Below are 17,236 nucleotides of genomic sequence, written 5' to 3'. Positions count from 1 at the left end.
ACCTGGTGGACATGTCATCCTGTCCACCTTGGTCTCTACCTCTGAAACAGGACCTTCTGATACAGGGTCCCTTCAAACATCAAAATCTAACTTCTCTGAAGCTGACTGCTTGGAAATTGAACGCTTGATTTTATCAAGACGTGGGTTTTCTGAGTCAGTTATTGATACCTTAATACAGGCTAGGAAGCCTGTTACCAGAAAGATTTACCATAAGATATGGCGTAAATACCTATATTGGTGTGAATCCAAAGGTTACTCTTGGAGTAAGGTTAGGATTCCTAGGATATTGTCTTTCCTACAAGAAGGTTTAGAAAAGGGTTTATCTGCTAGTTCATTAAAGGGACAGATCTCAGCTCTGTCCATTCTGTTACACAAACGTCTGTCAGAAGTTCCTGACGTCCAGGCTTTTTGTCAGGCTTTGGCCAGGATTAAGCCTGTGTTTAAAACTGTTGCTCCACCATGGAGTTTAAACCTTGTTCTTAATGTTTTACAGGGCGTTCTGTTTGAACCCCTTCATTCCATTGATATAAAGTTGTTATCTTGGAAAGTTCTATTTTTAATGGCTATTTCCTCGGCTCGAAGAGTCTCTGAATTATCAGCCTTACATTGTGATTCTCCTTATTTGATTTTTCATTCGGATAAGGTAGTTCTGCGTACTAAACCTGGGTTCTTACCTAAGGTAGTTACTAACAGGAATATCAATCAAGAGATTGTTGTTCCTTCCTTGTGCCCAAATCCTTCTTCGAAGAAGGAACGTCTACTGCACAACCTGGATGTAGTCCGTGCTCTAAAATTTTACTTACAGGCAACTAAGGAATTTCGACAAACGTCTTCTCTGTTTGTCGTTTACTCTGGGCAGAGGAGAGGTCAAAAAGCTTCTGCTACCTCTCTTTCTTTTTGGCTTCGTAGCATAATTCGTTTAGCTTATGAGACTGCTGGACAGCAGCCTCCTGAAAGAATTACAGCTCATTCTACTAGAGCTGTGGCTTCCACTTGGGCCTTCAAGAATGAGGCCTCTGTTGAGCAGATTTGCAAGGCTGCAACTTGGTCTTCGCTTCATACTTTTTCCAAATTTTACAAATTTGACACTTTTGCTTCATCGGAGGCTATTTTTGGGAGAGAGGTTCTTCAGGCAGTGGTTCCTTCTGTATAAAGAGCCTGCCTAGCCCTCCCGTCATCCGTGTACTTTTGCTTTGGTATTGGTATCCCAGAAGTAATGATGACCCGTGGACTGATCACACTTAACAGAAGAAAACATAATTTATGCTTACCTGATAAATTCCTTTCTTCTGTAGTGTGATCAGTCCACGGCCCGCCCTGTTTTTAAGGCAGGTAAATATTTTTTAATTTATACTCCAGTCACCACTTCACCCTTGGCTTTTCCTTTCTCGTTGGTCCTTGGTCGAATGACTGGGAGTGACGTAGAGGGGAGGAGCTATATGCAGCTCTGCTGGGTGAATCCTCTTGCACTTCCTGTTGGGGAGGAGTAATATCCCAGAAGTAATGATGACCCGTGGACTGATCACACTACAGAAGAAAGGAATTTATCAGGTAAGCATAAATTATGTTTTTTAGTAGCTATCTCTTCGGCTCGAAGAGTTTCTGAGCTATATGCTTCACAGTGTGATTCCCCTTATCTTATTTTCCATGCAGATAAGGTGGTTTTGCGTACCAAACCTGGGTTTCTTCCTAAGGTTGTTTCTTATAAGAATATCAATCAAGAGATTGTTGTTCCTTCACTGTGTCCTAATCCTTCTTCAAAGAAGGAACGTTTATTGCACAATCTTGATGTGGTTCGTGCTTTAAAGTTCTACTTACAAGCAACTAAAGATTTCTGTCAAACATCTTCATTGTTTGTTGTTTATTCTGTTAAGCAGAGAGGTCAGAAGGCTACGGCTACCTCTCTTTCCTTTTGGCTGAAAAGCATCATCAGTTTGGCTTATGAGACTGCTGGCCAACAGTCTCCTGAAAGAATTACTGCTCATTCTACTAGAGCTGTGGCTTCCACATGGCTTTTAAAAATGAGGCTTCTGTTAAACAGATTTGTAATGCGGCGACTTGGTCTTCATTTCATACGTTTTCCAAATTTTACAAATTTGATACTTTTGCTTCTTCGGAGGCTATTTTTGGGAGACAGGTTCTACAAGCAGTGGTGCCTTCCATTTAAGGTCCCTGTCTTGTCCCTCCCTTCATCCGTGTCCTAAAGCTTTGGTATTGGTATCCCACAAGTAAGGATGAATCCGTGGACTCGATACATCTTACAAGAGAAAACATAATTTATGCTTACCTGATAAATTTATTTCTCTTGTGATGTATCGAGTCCACGGCCCGCCCTGTCTATTAAGACAGGCATATATATTTTTAAACTTTCAGTCACCATTGCACCCTATAGTTTCTCCTTTTTCTTCCTAGCCTTCGGTCGAATGACTGGTGGGTGGAGCTAAGGGGGGAGCTATATAGGCAGCTCTGCTGTGGGTGCTCTCTCTGCCACTTCCTGTAGGTTAGGAGAATATCCCACAAGTAAGGATGAATCTGTGGACTCGATACATCACAAGAGAAATACATTTATCAGGTAAGCATAAATTATGTTTTTGTTTTTTTTTAAGTTGGTTTAAAATAGTCTGAGTGTGTGCAGCTCTATAGTCTGTGAAGGAAAAAAGGAAAGGGTTAACTGCGCAATGAAACCCTATTATGCCTGTGATAAACAAGAGGAAACTCTCAACCTCTAACAGATGTGTGGAAAAAGAGAATAATATGGAGTCTAAAAGGAAACCATAAAATTCAAACAACACAGGCGCTATACAGCTTAAAATAGGAAAAAATAGAAATGTTTTATATGCATATAACGCCAAATATATGTGCGAGTGATAACACTAAGTGCAAACTGAAAAACCCAATAAGTGCTAACAACGACAAAATTATAAAAAATTATTTAATGTTTGATGATAAAAAAAAGTTAAAACGTGTGTAGTGAAATATAAAGTCACAGTTGCGTTGATCAGACGCAGGAATAAAGTGTAGTATACAACAGCAACAATGTCTTAAATACAATACAAATGTAACAATACAGAGAGCAAAGATGGAATATAGATGTGAACGATCTCCTGAAGTCATTCGATGTGGCGGTCTTTACATAAGCCCAGATTGAAGAGGAATTTCAAACTTCAGTTAGAGCTGGAACGAGACGAGAGACCGATAAAACGGCAAACAAGGCAACAGCATAAGGTTATCACTTATACTTACACCGAAGGTCGGTGATTCGATCCTATGAGTTCCTCTCAATGGCGTGAATCTCCAAACAGCGGGAAGCAATAAATTCAACCAGCAAGGTTATTTGCAAACACCTTTGCACACAGGTAACTGGGAAACTGCACCTACGGAGGCCGAAGAGGGACAAAAGACAAACAAAACAGAGCAACGCGTTTCAACCCGTAAGCAGGGTCTTTTTCAAGCTCCCGACATTGATTTAGAATGTACTATATATAGCCGTTACAATCAGGCTATTGGTTAAAGTTTACTAGTGGGCGTATATGATCAAAGGCGAGAAAAGCCATTATCGGACATTGTTATTCACAAATATCTATAGTCTGGCAATTTGTTTGGTTTATAATGATACATAGAGATCCAAAGGCCCTAATAGTAAAAAATGTAATTTTAAGATTATCGCTCCTACACTATGTGTTTAACCCCTGTAGACGTGCTGCTGGGAACCTACAAAGCACTGCTGGTCCCGAGCAGAACCCACAACACTAGTCACACGACTCACAGTAATGCAGGAACAATAGTCATTTTTTGACAATTATGGCCCTTTCATCTGCAGGGGGTGGTATTACACCTGGTGCAATGATAAATGCCGAGAGCATATGCTGTCGGCTTTTATCGATGTGCAGTGGACATGATCCGCTATATTGGATCATGTCCGCTCGCATCATCATAAATAGGCCCCTATATGTAGACTGCCCACGACCAACCCTGGAGAAATGTTTAGTTCTACTTTACTATAACAGATTAGACATGCAAATATTCTACAATTATAAACCATTTGCAATTGCTGAAGTTGTAATTATTGTTTTTTACCACGTTGCTAGTCGCTCCTGTTTGCAAGAAATGTAATGTCTTGAGCACCTCATTCAACTTAAATATGTTAACGGCTGGAACGCCACTAACAAAAACTCGTAAAGATAGGTGAATTGATGCCCAATGAATTTCAAGCATGATCTCGCCTTTATTGTGCACTAATCCAGTAGAATTACTGGTAAAATTTTGTATAATGTACTGGGGGAAAAACTACTTTTGTCAAGCCTTGCAGTTGCAGAGAGTAATCCCTACAAATATATAGACTTTTGCAGCGCCGAAAACATTGTTTCGGGCGAATCTTTCAGAACGATTATTCAGAAAATCTACCAGTCTATATAAAAAGTCTTACAATTGCCATTAAACCAGTAAAGTGTTATTTAAGTTTACATCACAAGAATCTTGGATGACTTCCTTGATGGTTGATAACCTTTGGAGTTTGCTCACCATTAGAGCTGTATGCTTAGCTGTTTAGGTGTTTAATTACATCAGTTAACATCAGGTAGATGTTGCCAATAGATTATTTCAGAAGCACAAACTGTAAAGCTTGTTACTTGTTCTATCAAATAGTAAAAGTAATACTTTATACCTGGAGTCTTCAATGTCAGCCCTTAAATCCCTTGAAACCACTGAAAATAGGCATTCTTCTGTTCGCTGCATACATCTTACACAGTATACCATACCACAAGAAGAAAATAATAAAAACATTATTTACTTATACAGCATATTAATAGCAGTTTATGGGCTACAAAAGCTGCCTGTATAACAGACGCGTTTTGTGCCTTTACTGTTTGCTCTTTCTCAAAGATTACATAAAGCACCAATAAGGGTGTAAAATGTGTCAGATATATGGTTACCTGTTATCTGTGTTTCATAAAGCACATGTGTCGGATATGCAGGTGCACATATGTGCATCAGACATGCAGGTCACGTATATAACGCATCATGTACAGGAGCGCCTATTTCTTTTGGTTTCAATACGAGTATATGTTGGCAAATATCATATATGTGTGTAGACGCGTAAATACGTTTGTATTTATTTGTTTATAGGTGTACATATGTATGTGCACACATATATACAAATATAAACACATAAAAACTGCCAAGAAAATATCACATGAGCATCTCTGTAAAAAAGAAGATATTTTACCTCAGCACATTAGGCTCACTGTCCACAAACAAGTCCTGGTGAACATACTTGAGGCATTTCAGGAGAAATAGCAAAACCATCCAAACTTTGCTAAAATGTAAAAAGTTTGGGGAGTTCTTCATGTCTTTATATATGTAAAAAATATAAAAATTTAAAAGGACGCTCATCTCAAACATTTACACAAAATATTCAGTGGTTTGGTAAAAAAAAAAAAAAAAAAATCTTTGTGGTGTCATTTCATGATTTGTTTTTTAGGGATTAGGGGTAAAATAATATTATAATCACAATTTGGGGATACAATGTAGTACCATTTAAATATATGGTTTGTAAAAAACAAGGAGGGATAAAAATTACTTGTGCTGACAATTATGAGATGTCAGGTCTAATCTGGAGGATACAGTTTTTGGTGTATATGTTCTTACACTAAATAATAAAGTAATAACGTCCTTTATTCATTTAGAATTTATATTACTGAATTGTGTAGTAGTCAAATGTAAGCTGGTGATACAAAATATAATCTATAGTAATAGAATATATACTCAGGATTAGCTCGAACTAAACAGATTACAAAAATATAAATTCTTTATTATAAGATTATATTAAAATAACACATAAAATTCCATAAATAATACGATACAAATCTAGCGTATGCGGGTTTAGAAACTCAGATTGGGGGTGACAAATTATCTCACACTCAATTGCTAAAATACTAAAACATTAAGAAGTCAAACACACATTGACAAGTGAGATTAATATAGCTAATCTAAACTGGATGTCCAGTATAAAAAATACAAAAATTAAAATAAGAGGTCATAAAAAGTATACATATACTGTATATCAGAGTGTGTGTGTATATATGTGTATGTATGTATGTATGTATGTATGTGTATCTATATATCCAGAAAATATAGATGTGCAATATAAAAAAATATTTTTGACCACAAAGTATGTGTCTTCATATATGCCCAAAAAAGAAGAAATCTGTCCGAGCAGTCTTATTTAAAAATAATATTGTGTTTAGTCTTTTTAGAAAAATTCTATATGTGTCACATAGCCTTTTAGACTCGGTCTGTCTGGTATATGGTACAGAACTTTTAGTAATTGATACGTTGGTGTAAATTAGATACAGGTACCTATACGCCACTCACTCTCCGTTATGAGGGAGGCGTTTTTAAGGATGGTAGAATGGATCGTCTCTCATACACAGTGACTCCAGTCGCTATGATTATCCGTCTGTTGTGATGATGATTCCTCCGTGGGTGGAATCAGTAGAAATATTAAGTGTGTCGAGAGAGCGAAGTACTTCCGCTTTCGCTACTCACATGTGCTTCTGACGTCACTAGGTATACACGATCAGCTGTTTAACTATCCGTTGCTTGCTGTATATACCGATCGTTCATCAGCAGTTGTAGTCTTGTATGGGGGATGCTAGAAACTCCAAAACTTGGGAGTAAGGCTCCTCTGTAGTAGGATGGTCGTATAGATGCTTTCAGACAGCTTCAGCTTATTAGTATTTTAGATGGTCGGTTTTGATCAGTAAAGATAAAGATCTGCTACGCATTTGTATAACACTAAAGTTATTTTTTTTAAGTTCCGAATAGAAATGTATGATTTGTTTTTTTACCAGCTTTTCTTATAATTTATCTTTAAATTGTGGGTTTTTCACAGCCCCAGAGATCCTGCAGGATCTGGAAACCGACTCCGCATTGTAATTGTTTTTGTGTATGTATGTGTATGTGTATATGTATGTATATGTATGTATATGTATATATATATGTGTATATATATATATGTGTATATATATATGTGTGTGTGTATATATGTGTGTATATATGTGTGTGTGTGTGTGTATATATGTATATATATGTGTATATATATATATATATATATATATATATATATATATATATATATATATATATATATATATATATATATATATATATATATATATATATATATATATATATATATATATATATATATATATATATATATACAATACTCATAGACTTTTCAAGGGATGTGTTCCTGGACTTCAAAACTATGCAAATGTTGCTACAAAATGACAGTTTGGAATGCTTATAAATTATATATTTTATTTCATATCTCTTAGTAATGTAGTACTAACCGCTGATGTGTACTGTGCATATATGAAATTATGTGAATAAAGTAATGTCACACCATGTCTACTCTAGAAAAAATCCTGAAATCGAGTCCCTGAAATTCCACTCTTTTCACAGATTCCCTGAAGGTTGTGGGCTTAATATGTGCCTCCGTGTGTGCCTGGTACTTAGGATATTTATTTGCAGAGATCTTACCTGAAGACTCAATACAAACAGCGATTGGTAGCATGAGAAATATAGGCCTGAAACCTGTCATCAAAGGTATGTCTAGTGCAAGAGAGCCTCTTGTAAAATACATATTGTACTTATTTTATTTTCATTGTTCAGTATTAAAGCTTTTTTTTTTAATTCTTTATTTAGGAATCAGCAGGGTACACAAAGAAATAAGGAGGGGGAAACACAGAATATTATAGCCAGGCATATGTTATTATTGACATATAATCCATGACATCCTGATATCTGTGTTAACTTAAAACTATTGATTTATGCACTCTGCCTAATTTTCTCTTTTTTTCCAAACATCAGAAAAACAAAATAGAACAAATCAAAACAAACAAAAAATAGATTTCCCTCTCTCCCTGAAAGACCCAATCTATAGCTACTACTATATTCCAAGAAGAATGAAGTCTGTTTCTAAATGGAAATGTAATAATGTCTTGTTCTTCCGTGGATAGTGACTTGATAAAAATGGACCATTTTCCAAAAAAAATACCATACTTACTCATTATTTCTGCGAAGTTAGGTATTGCCTTTTCTTTCCACTTGTGAAAGATGAGGCTTCTTATGGACAGAATGAGAGAATTAATACGTTTATTGTTTAACAAGTCTATAATATAGGAGGTGAGAAGGACTATTCTGTGCTTGGGAGAAAGTAAAAGGAGTTATCTTTAAGACCGTATTGATCCAGTATTCTAGTTTTAACCAAAGTTGTTTTATTTTAGGGCAAACCCACAGCATATGCATTAAATCAGCTCCTAATAGTTGACATTTAGGGCATTTGTTAAAATCTAAATTGTACCACTTATATCCCTTGTGTGGAGTATAGTAAGTCATATATAAAAGTTTGAGATGTGATTCTCTCCAAGAGGCCGATAGTGTAGTTTTACACACCCTGTTAATAGAATGCTTTATATCATGGGTATGAAGATTTACAAGTAAAGGTTGCCACTTATTAGCAATATAAGATATATTTTCGGGGGGGCGGAGCCGGCTCTGAAAGGAAATGGCCGCACAATAGGTGAGCTCTGGTGATTTAGCCCACAAAAGTAAATATAAAGTACTCTAGACCGCATGAAATGCCGTAAATAACACTGAATAAAGGTGTCAACTCAGACACGGCGTGTAGCAAGACTGGTGGTGAACGGGTTAAGATCGCTCTATGTTATAACGGCTCATTATGCCCGGCTTGCGCACCTAGGAGACCGGCCTCATTTACGGACGTGTACAAGGAGAATACAAGGTAATGCCGGCTGCATTGCGCACCTAAGACCTGCAATTGCCGATGCTGTATGTTAAAGCGGAGTGATGTGAGGAGTTTGCGGCTATAGACACTTACCGGAATAAGCACTGAATGACAGCAGCCGCCATCTTGGGAGGGCATACGCACCACAAATAAAAGGCCTTCCTGTGTGTGATCACTAGCGGCACTGAACTGCTCTGAGAGGACAGTATGGAAGGGATAAAATTATTACGCTGTAAAGTTATGAAGGGTCACAGCTTATAAGACAGCATATATTAGCACATAGGCAAGATAGGCGGTTTGCTATTATGACAAAGTAATTTGCCTGCATATTTCTTACACTAACACAGCACAAACAAGTAGAGGAATAACAAATGCTGAGAGACTAATTATAAATGATGACACTCAATTCTCTATAAGGGGAAACAAGAAAAGAGATATAACATATGGTCACTAACCAGCACTACTATAACCATACTTAGATCTGCTCTGATGAATATATAATGCTGAGGTTTATCGCTTAATATTAACCCTAAAGAGGCAATAGGGAGTTCTGGTTGAGACTGGGCAATTAACAAACAGCGGGCACCAGCAGTTTTTTCTGACATCCAAATTTTACAACACAGAGAGTTTCTCAGGAACTTTTGCGAGTTCTAGTCATACACTTTGCAGCAAGACTGCCAGGACAACGTTAAGTATATATGTAAATCTCCAAAAGCATAAAGTAACCTACTTAAGATAAACAACCTCAGACAAGATGTCCCCTAGGAAGAATACACTGAAGGGGAAACAGAATAAAGGAGGAGGGCAAGGGAACCCCTCAATGGACAGCTACTTTAAAGCGGCAGCACCACCAACACCAAAAGACACTTCATCAGTGATACCTAGGCCGCAGCGTTCCTCTAGCTCTTCGGAGTCAGGATCTGAGGAGGAAGATAATATGCTATCTGTACCACAGTCTGTGATTTCTTCTATCCCCTCAAAGCAGGATTTTTCTTCTCTAATCACTCAAGTAAAGCAATGTATAAAAGATGAAATCTCCAATCTGAAGAAAGATATTGGGGAGATTGGCAATAGAGTAAACAGCATTGAAGATACCATACAGGAACATGAGGCTTGCCTAATAAAGGTGACCACGCAGATAAATCATTAGGATCAAACTATTAGGCAGTTAGAAGACAAACTTGAAGACTTGGAGAACCGATCCAGGAGACAGAATATTAGGATACGAGGTATCCCAGAAGATATAGAAGCTTCGGTTCTCCCTGAATACCTTCAATCTTTATTCTCACAATTAAGAGATCCGACAGACAACTCTACAGTCGAGATCGATAGAGCACACCGGGCCTTGAGGCCTAAGCCCCCAGAAAGCGCACCGCCCAGAGATGTATTTGTCAGAATTGCCAACTACCAACTTAAAGAGCAAATTATGACAGCTGCAAGAGAAAAGCGCCCTATACAAAAAGACGGCATCACCCTACAGTTTTTTGCCGACCTATCGGCCAGAACTCTAGCCAGAAGAAAAGAACTTTCTCCACTTACAAAACACCTACAGGCTAGAAACATCAACTATAGATGGGGTCACCCATTTCAGTTGATAATAATCTGGAAGAATAGAAGGGCAACCTGCTCCTCAATTGAGGAGATCGAGGACTGCTGCAGAAAATTAGAAATCCCCACACCATCAATGGACACAGACACGAGGCAAGATCGCATGTCTGTAAGTGACTCTAGAGCCGCTCCACTGCCACAACGTAAAGAGTGGCAAACAGTTTGCAATAAAAAAACGAAATCCCACTCGTCCTCAGACACCAGGGCCCAAGTAGGCTGAAGATAGACACTACAAGATATCCTTTACAGGTTAGAAGTAACCAGGAATGTGTAGCTCAAGATAAAGAGTGTAAAAGACACTAATGTAATGAAAATAGGTCTAAACAGGATATTATAAAATTGTTATGTAACTTGTTGGCTAATCGATTCCACTTAGGGATCTTTTAGTCATTTCCCTCTGTTTGCGTAAGGCATAAGTTATTTATAATTGTTGTTGATTATGTTGTTAGATTTTATTTAGGTGTTTTCTTGCAGAGTCATCTCGCTAAACAAGCAGGTAGCATGACATGCTGGTGTGGAGAGGAGAGACAAAGGCCTAGATTTGGAGTTTGGCGTTAGCCGTGAAAACCAGCGTTAGAGGCTCCTAACGCTGGTTTTAGGCTACCGCCGGTATTTGGAGTCAGTAAAAAAAGGGTCTAACGCTCACTTTTCAGCCGCGACGTAAATTGCGTATCCTATCTTTTCAATGGGATTTTTCTAACTCCGGTATTTAGAGTCGTATCTGAAGTGAGCATTAGACATCTAACGACAAAACTCCAGCCGCAGGAAAAAAGTCAGTAGTTAAGAGCTTTATGAACCGGCGTTAGCCCAGAAAGCTCTTAACTACTGTGCCCTAAAGTACACTAACACCCATAAACTACCTATGCACCCCTAAACCGAGGTCTCCCCACATCGCTGCAACTCGATTAAATTTTTTTTAACCCCTAATCTGCCGACCGCCACCTACGTTATCCTTATGTACCCCTAATCTGCTGCCCCTAACACCGCCGACCCCTGTATTATATTTATTAACCCCTAACCTGCCCCCCACAACGTCACCTCCACCTACCTACAATTATTAACCCCTAATCTGCCGACCGCAAAGCGCCGCCACCTACGTTATCCTTATGTACCCCTAATCTGATGCCCCTAACACCGCCGACACCTATATTATATTTATTAACCCCTAATCTGCCCCCCACAACGTCGCCTCCACCTGCCTACACTTATTAACCCCTAATCTGCCAACCGGACCTGAGCGCTACTATAATAAAGTTATTAACCCCTAATCCGCCTTACTAACCCTATAATAAATAGTATTAACCCCTAATCTGCCCTCCCTAACATCGCCGACACCTAACTTCAATTGTTAACCCCTAATCTGCCGACTGGAGCTCACCGCTATTCTAATAAATGTATTAACCCCTAAAGCTAAGTCTAACCCTAACACTAACACCCCCCTAAGTTAAATATAATTTACATCTAACGAAATTAATTAACTCTGATTAAATAAATTATTCCTATTTAAAGATAAATACCTGTAAAATAAATCCTAATATAGCTACAATATAAATTATAATTATATTATAGCTATTTTAGGATTTATATTTATTTTACAGGTAACTTTGTATTTATTTTAACCAGGTACAATAGCTATTAAATAGTTAAGAACTATTTAATAGCTAAAATAGTTAAAATAATTACAAATTTACCTGTAAAATAAATCCTAACCTAAGTTACAATTAAACCTAACACTACACTATCAATAAATTAATTAAATAAACTACCTACAATTAACCTAACACTACACTATCAATAAATTAATTAAATACAATTCCTACAAATAAATACAATTAAATAAACTAGCTAAAGTACAAAAAATAAAAAAATATTTACAAACATAAGAAAAATATTACAATTTTAAACTAATTACACCTACTCTAAGCCCCCTAATAAAATAACAAAGCCCCCCAAAATAAAAAAATGCCCTACCCTATTCTAAATTACAAAAGTTCAAAGCTCTTTTACCTTACCAGCCCTGAACAGGGCTCTTTGCGGGGCATGCCCCAAAGAATTCAGCTCTTTTGCCTGTAAAAAAAAAACATACAATCCCCCCCCAACATTACAACCCACCACCCACATACCCCTAATCTAACCCAAACCCCCCTTAAATAAACCTAACACTAAGCCCCTGAAGATCTTCCTACCTTATCTTCACCCTGCCAGGTTCACCGATCCGTCCTGAAGAGCTCCTCCGATGTCCTGATCCAAGCCCAAGCGGGGGGCTGAAGAGGTCCATGATCCGGCTGAAGTCTTCATCCAAGCGGGAGCTGAAGAGGTCCATGATCCGGATGAAGTCTTCTATCAACGGCATCTTCAATCTTCTTTCTTCCGGATCCATCTTGCAGACCTCCGACGCGGAACATCCTCTTCTCCCGACGCCTACTAGCCGAATGACGGTTCCTTTAAGGGACGTCATCCAAGATGGCGTCCCTCGAATTCCGATTGGCTGATAGGATTCTATCAGCCAATCGGAATTAAGGTAGGAATATTCTGATTGGCTGATGGAATCAGCCAATCAGAATCAACTTCAATCCGATTGGCTGATCCAATCAGCCAATCAGATTGAGCTCGCATTCTATTGGCTGATCGGAACAGCCAATAGAATGCGAGCTCAATCTGATTGGCTGATTGGATCAGCCAATCGGATTGAACTTGATTCTGATTGGCTGATTCCATCAGCCAATCAGAATATTCCTACCTTAATTCCGATTGGCTGATAGAATCCTATCAGCCAATCGGAATTCGAGGGACGCCATCTTGGATGACGTCCCTTAAAGGAACCGTCATTCGGCTAGTAGGCGTCGGGAGAAGAGGATGTTCCGTGTCGGAGGTCTGCAAGATGGATCCGGAAGAAAGAAGATTGAAGATGCCGTTGATAGAAGACTTCATCCGGATCATGGACCTCTTCAGCTCCCGCTTGGATGAAGACTTCATCCGGATCATGGACCTCTTCAGCCCCCCGCTTGGGCTTGGATCAGGACATCGGAGGAGCTCTTCAGGATGGATCGGTGAACCTGGCAGGGTGAAGATAAGGTAGGAAGATCTTCAGGGGCTTAGTGTTAGGTTTATTTAAGCGGGGTTTGGGTTAGATTAGGGGTATGTGGGTGGTGGGTTGTAATGTTGGGGGGGGATTGTATGTTTTTTTTTACAGGCAAAAGAGCTGAATTATTTGGGGCATGCCCCGCAAAGGGCCCTGTTCAGGGCTGGTAAGGTAAAAGAGCTTTGAACTTTTGTAATTTAGAATAGGGTAGGGCATTTTTTTATTTTGGGGGGCTTTGTTATTTTATTAGTGGGCTTAGAGTAGGTGTAATTAGTTTAAAATTGTTGAAATATTTTTCTTATGTTTGTAAATATTTTTTTATTTTTTGTACTTTAGCTAGTTTATTTAATTGTATTTATTTGTAGGAATTGTATTTAATTTATTGATAGTGTAGTGTTAGGTTAATTGTAGGTAATTGTAGGTAGTTTATTTAATTTATTGATAGTGTAGTGTTAGGTTTAATTGTAACTTAGGTTAGGATTTATTTTACAGGTAAATTTGTAATTATTTTAACTATTTTAGCTATTGTACCTGGTTAAAATAAATACAAAGTTACCTGTAAAATAAATATAAATCCTAAAATAGCTATAATATAATTATAATTTATATTGTAGCTATATTAGGATTCATTTTACAGGTAAGTATTTATCTTTAAATAGGAATAATTTATTTAATAAGAGTTAATTAATTTCGTTAGATGTAAATTATATTTAACTTAGGGGGGTGTTAGTGTTAGGGTTAGACTTAGCTTTAGGGGTTAATACATTTATTAGAATAGTGGTGAGCTACAGTCGGCAGATTAGGGGTTAATAATTGAAGTTAGGTGTCAGCGATGTTAGGGAGGGCAGATTAGGGGTTAATACTATTTATTATAGGGTTAGTGAGGCGGATTAGGGGTTAATAACTTTATTATAGTAGCGCTCAGGTCCGGTCGGCAGATTAGGGGTTAATAAGTGTAGGCAGGTGGAGGCGACGTTGTGGGGGGCAGATTAGGGGTTAATAAATATAATATAGGGGTCGGCGGTGTTAGGGCAGCAGATTAGGGGTACATAGGGATAATGTAAGTAGCGGCGGTTTACGGAGCGGCAGATTAGGGGTTAATAATAATATGCAGGGGTCAGCGATAGCGGGGGCGGCAGATTAGGGGTTAATAAGTGTAAGGTTAGGGGTGTTTAGACTCGGGGTACATGTTAGAGTGTTAGGTGCAGACGTAGGAAGTGTTTCCGCATAGCAAAACAATGGGGCTGCGTTAGGAGCTGAACGCGGCTTTTTTGCAGGTGTTAGGTTTTTTTTCTGCTCAAACAGCCCCATTGTTTCCTATGGGAGAATCGTGCACGAGCACGTTTTTGAGGCTGGCCGCTTGCGTAAGCAACTCTGGTATCGAGAGTTGAAGCTGCGTTAAAAATGCTCTACGCTCCTTTTTTGGAGCCTAACGCAGCCTTTATGTGGACTCTCAATACCAGAGTTATTTTTATGGTGCGGCCAGAAAAAAGCCGGCGTTAGTTTTTCGGGTCGTTACCGACAAAACTCCAAATCTAGCCGAAAGGTAATTAGATGACTGATACTCGTATTCAATGTGTAACGCAAAATGTGAAAGGCTTTAATGTCCCCCATAAAAGATCGTTAGCCCTCAGAGACATAGGGCAAAAAGGGGGGGAAATAATTGGATTACAGGAGACACATTTTAAAAGAGGTTCCATTCCTAAATATATACATAGTAGTTTTTCTCAACACTATCATAGTGCGCATAACAAAAAAAATATTAACGGAGTAAGCATCCTTATACACAATACAATCCCATTTAAATGGATAGAACAGAAAAAAGATGGAGAAGGTAGATTTCTAGCCATCAGTGGAATTCTCTATAATAAATTGGTAACAATAGTGAATATATATGCACCCAACCATAAACAAGCAATTTTTTTCAAATCTATAATACCTCTATTACAAGATATACAAAAAGGTCAATTGATAGTAATGGGAGACTTTAACATGCCAATTAACCCGAAACTGGATGGTTCAAACCCAAACATACTAATTGCAAAATCCACACTGAAGTCGATGTGGAATTTTTTGAGAACATTTGGCCTTCATGACCCATGGAGGATATCAAATCCTGAATGAAGGGATTACACATTTTTTTTCGAATCCCAATAAATCATATTCGAGAATTGATTTTATATTGATAGACCATTTAACACTAGCTAATGTAACCTCTTCAAACATTACACACACAACTTGGTCAGACCACTCCATGGTCAGATGCTCGATTACCTGGCCTTCAGCTCCAATAAGGGATTTCACCTGGAGACTGGATGAGATGTTATTGTTAGATCCGGTAGTGTGTAGGACCTTGGAGGGAGAACTTAAGGAATTTTTTAATCAAAATGCTAGGGGGGACGTCGCACCAGCCATGGTTTGGGAAGCACACAAGAGCTACATAAGGGGTTCACTAATTAAAATCAGGGCTAATAAGAATAAACAGAGAGAGGAATACAAGCATATAGCTAAAGAGATTGAACACCTAGACTACTTACATAAACTACACCCACAGGACGAAAGTATCTTCCAACAATTGAAATTTTATAGGACCAAAATGATGTCACACTTACATATTAAGGCACAGTCGACTGCATATAAGCTTAAACAGAAATACTACTATGAAACTAACAAACCGGGACGTCAGTTAGCTAGATTACTTAAATCTAGGCAAGCTAAAACATACATACATTCAATAAAGACTTCTTCAGGGGAGAGAGTGGAGGACACCAAACAAATAGCCGAGACCTTCAAAAACTATTACCACGCTCTATATAACCTTTTTCCAAGGAGATCCATTTTGGATCATGAAATTAAATGTAAGGAATATTTAGACTCAGTCCAGGTTCCGAAAATATCCGAGGAAGATAGTGAGATGTTACAGGCCCCAATAAGCCATAAAGAAATCATAGTAGCTATTAAATCATTAAAACCTGAAAAAGCACCAGGCCCAGATGGATTCTCTGGGTCATACTACAAATTATTTTCTCAAATATTGATGCCCCATTTGTTAAATACACTTAGCCACATAGACAGTGGAGGCACATTACCAGACAACATGCTACAGGCATTTATTACTGTTCTCCCCAAGCCGGGCAAGAAACCAGATACACCAGCGAATTACAGACCAATATCCCTGTTGAATATAGACCTGAAAATATTCGCCAAGGTTTTGGCGTCTAGACTTAACAGATTACTACCAACCCTGATCTCCCCAAATCAAGTAGGTTTTGTGCCATGGAGAGAGGCAAAGGATAATACTGTTAAATTATTAAATATTTTAGAATACATAAATACCAACAAAGTTTCTTCAATATTACTCTCCACGGATGCTGAGAAAGCGTTTGATAGATTAGATTGGACCTTTCTGCAGACAACACTAATTAAATTCAACTTTCCTATTCCATTTATAAATAAAATCATGGCCCTGTACTCCTTTCCCACTGCCCAAATTAGAATAAATAGTACGCTTTCAGAGCAATTTGAACTACAAAACGGCACCCGTCAGGGATGCCTGCTTTCCCCACTTCTGTTTATTCTTTCACTAGAAACACTAGCAAGTAGAATCAGGCTAAATGATAACATAAAGGGTATAATTATTTAAAGTAGGGAACACAAATTATCTATGTTTGCAGACAATGTTTTATTGTCTATCAAATCCTCTTGAATCTCTCTCCGCGGTGCAATCAGAATTA

At 38.2% G+C, this 17,236-nt stretch overlaps 1 protein-coding gene across 3 annotated transcripts in view; it reads left to right on the top strand.

Moving 5' to 3' along the window:
- Window positions 1–17,236, top strand: part of FAM3B (FAM3 metabolism regulating signaling molecule B) — a 146,443-nt gene that overhangs the window by 53,773 nt on the left and 75,434 nt on the right. For all 3 annotated transcript variants that reach the window (XM_053705912.1, XM_053705910.1, XM_053705909.1), the window contains exon 3: window positions 7,468–7,611. In XM_053705912.1, coding sequence (XP_053561887.1) covers window positions 7,578–7,611 — 34 coding nt within the window. In that variant the 5' untranslated portion in view covers window positions 7,468–7,577. The remainder of the gene's footprint in view (window positions 1–7,467; window positions 7,612–17,236) is intronic.

The sequence above is a fragment of the Bombina bombina genome, chromosome 3 (assembly GCF_027579735.1).
Source record: "Bombina bombina isolate aBomBom1 chromosome 3, aBomBom1.pri, whole genome shotgun sequence".
Classification (NCBI taxonomy): Eukaryota; Metazoa; Chordata; class Amphibia; order Anura; family Bombinatoridae; genus Bombina; species Bombina bombina.
This window is presented reverse-complemented; position numbering and strand designations above follow the sequence as displayed.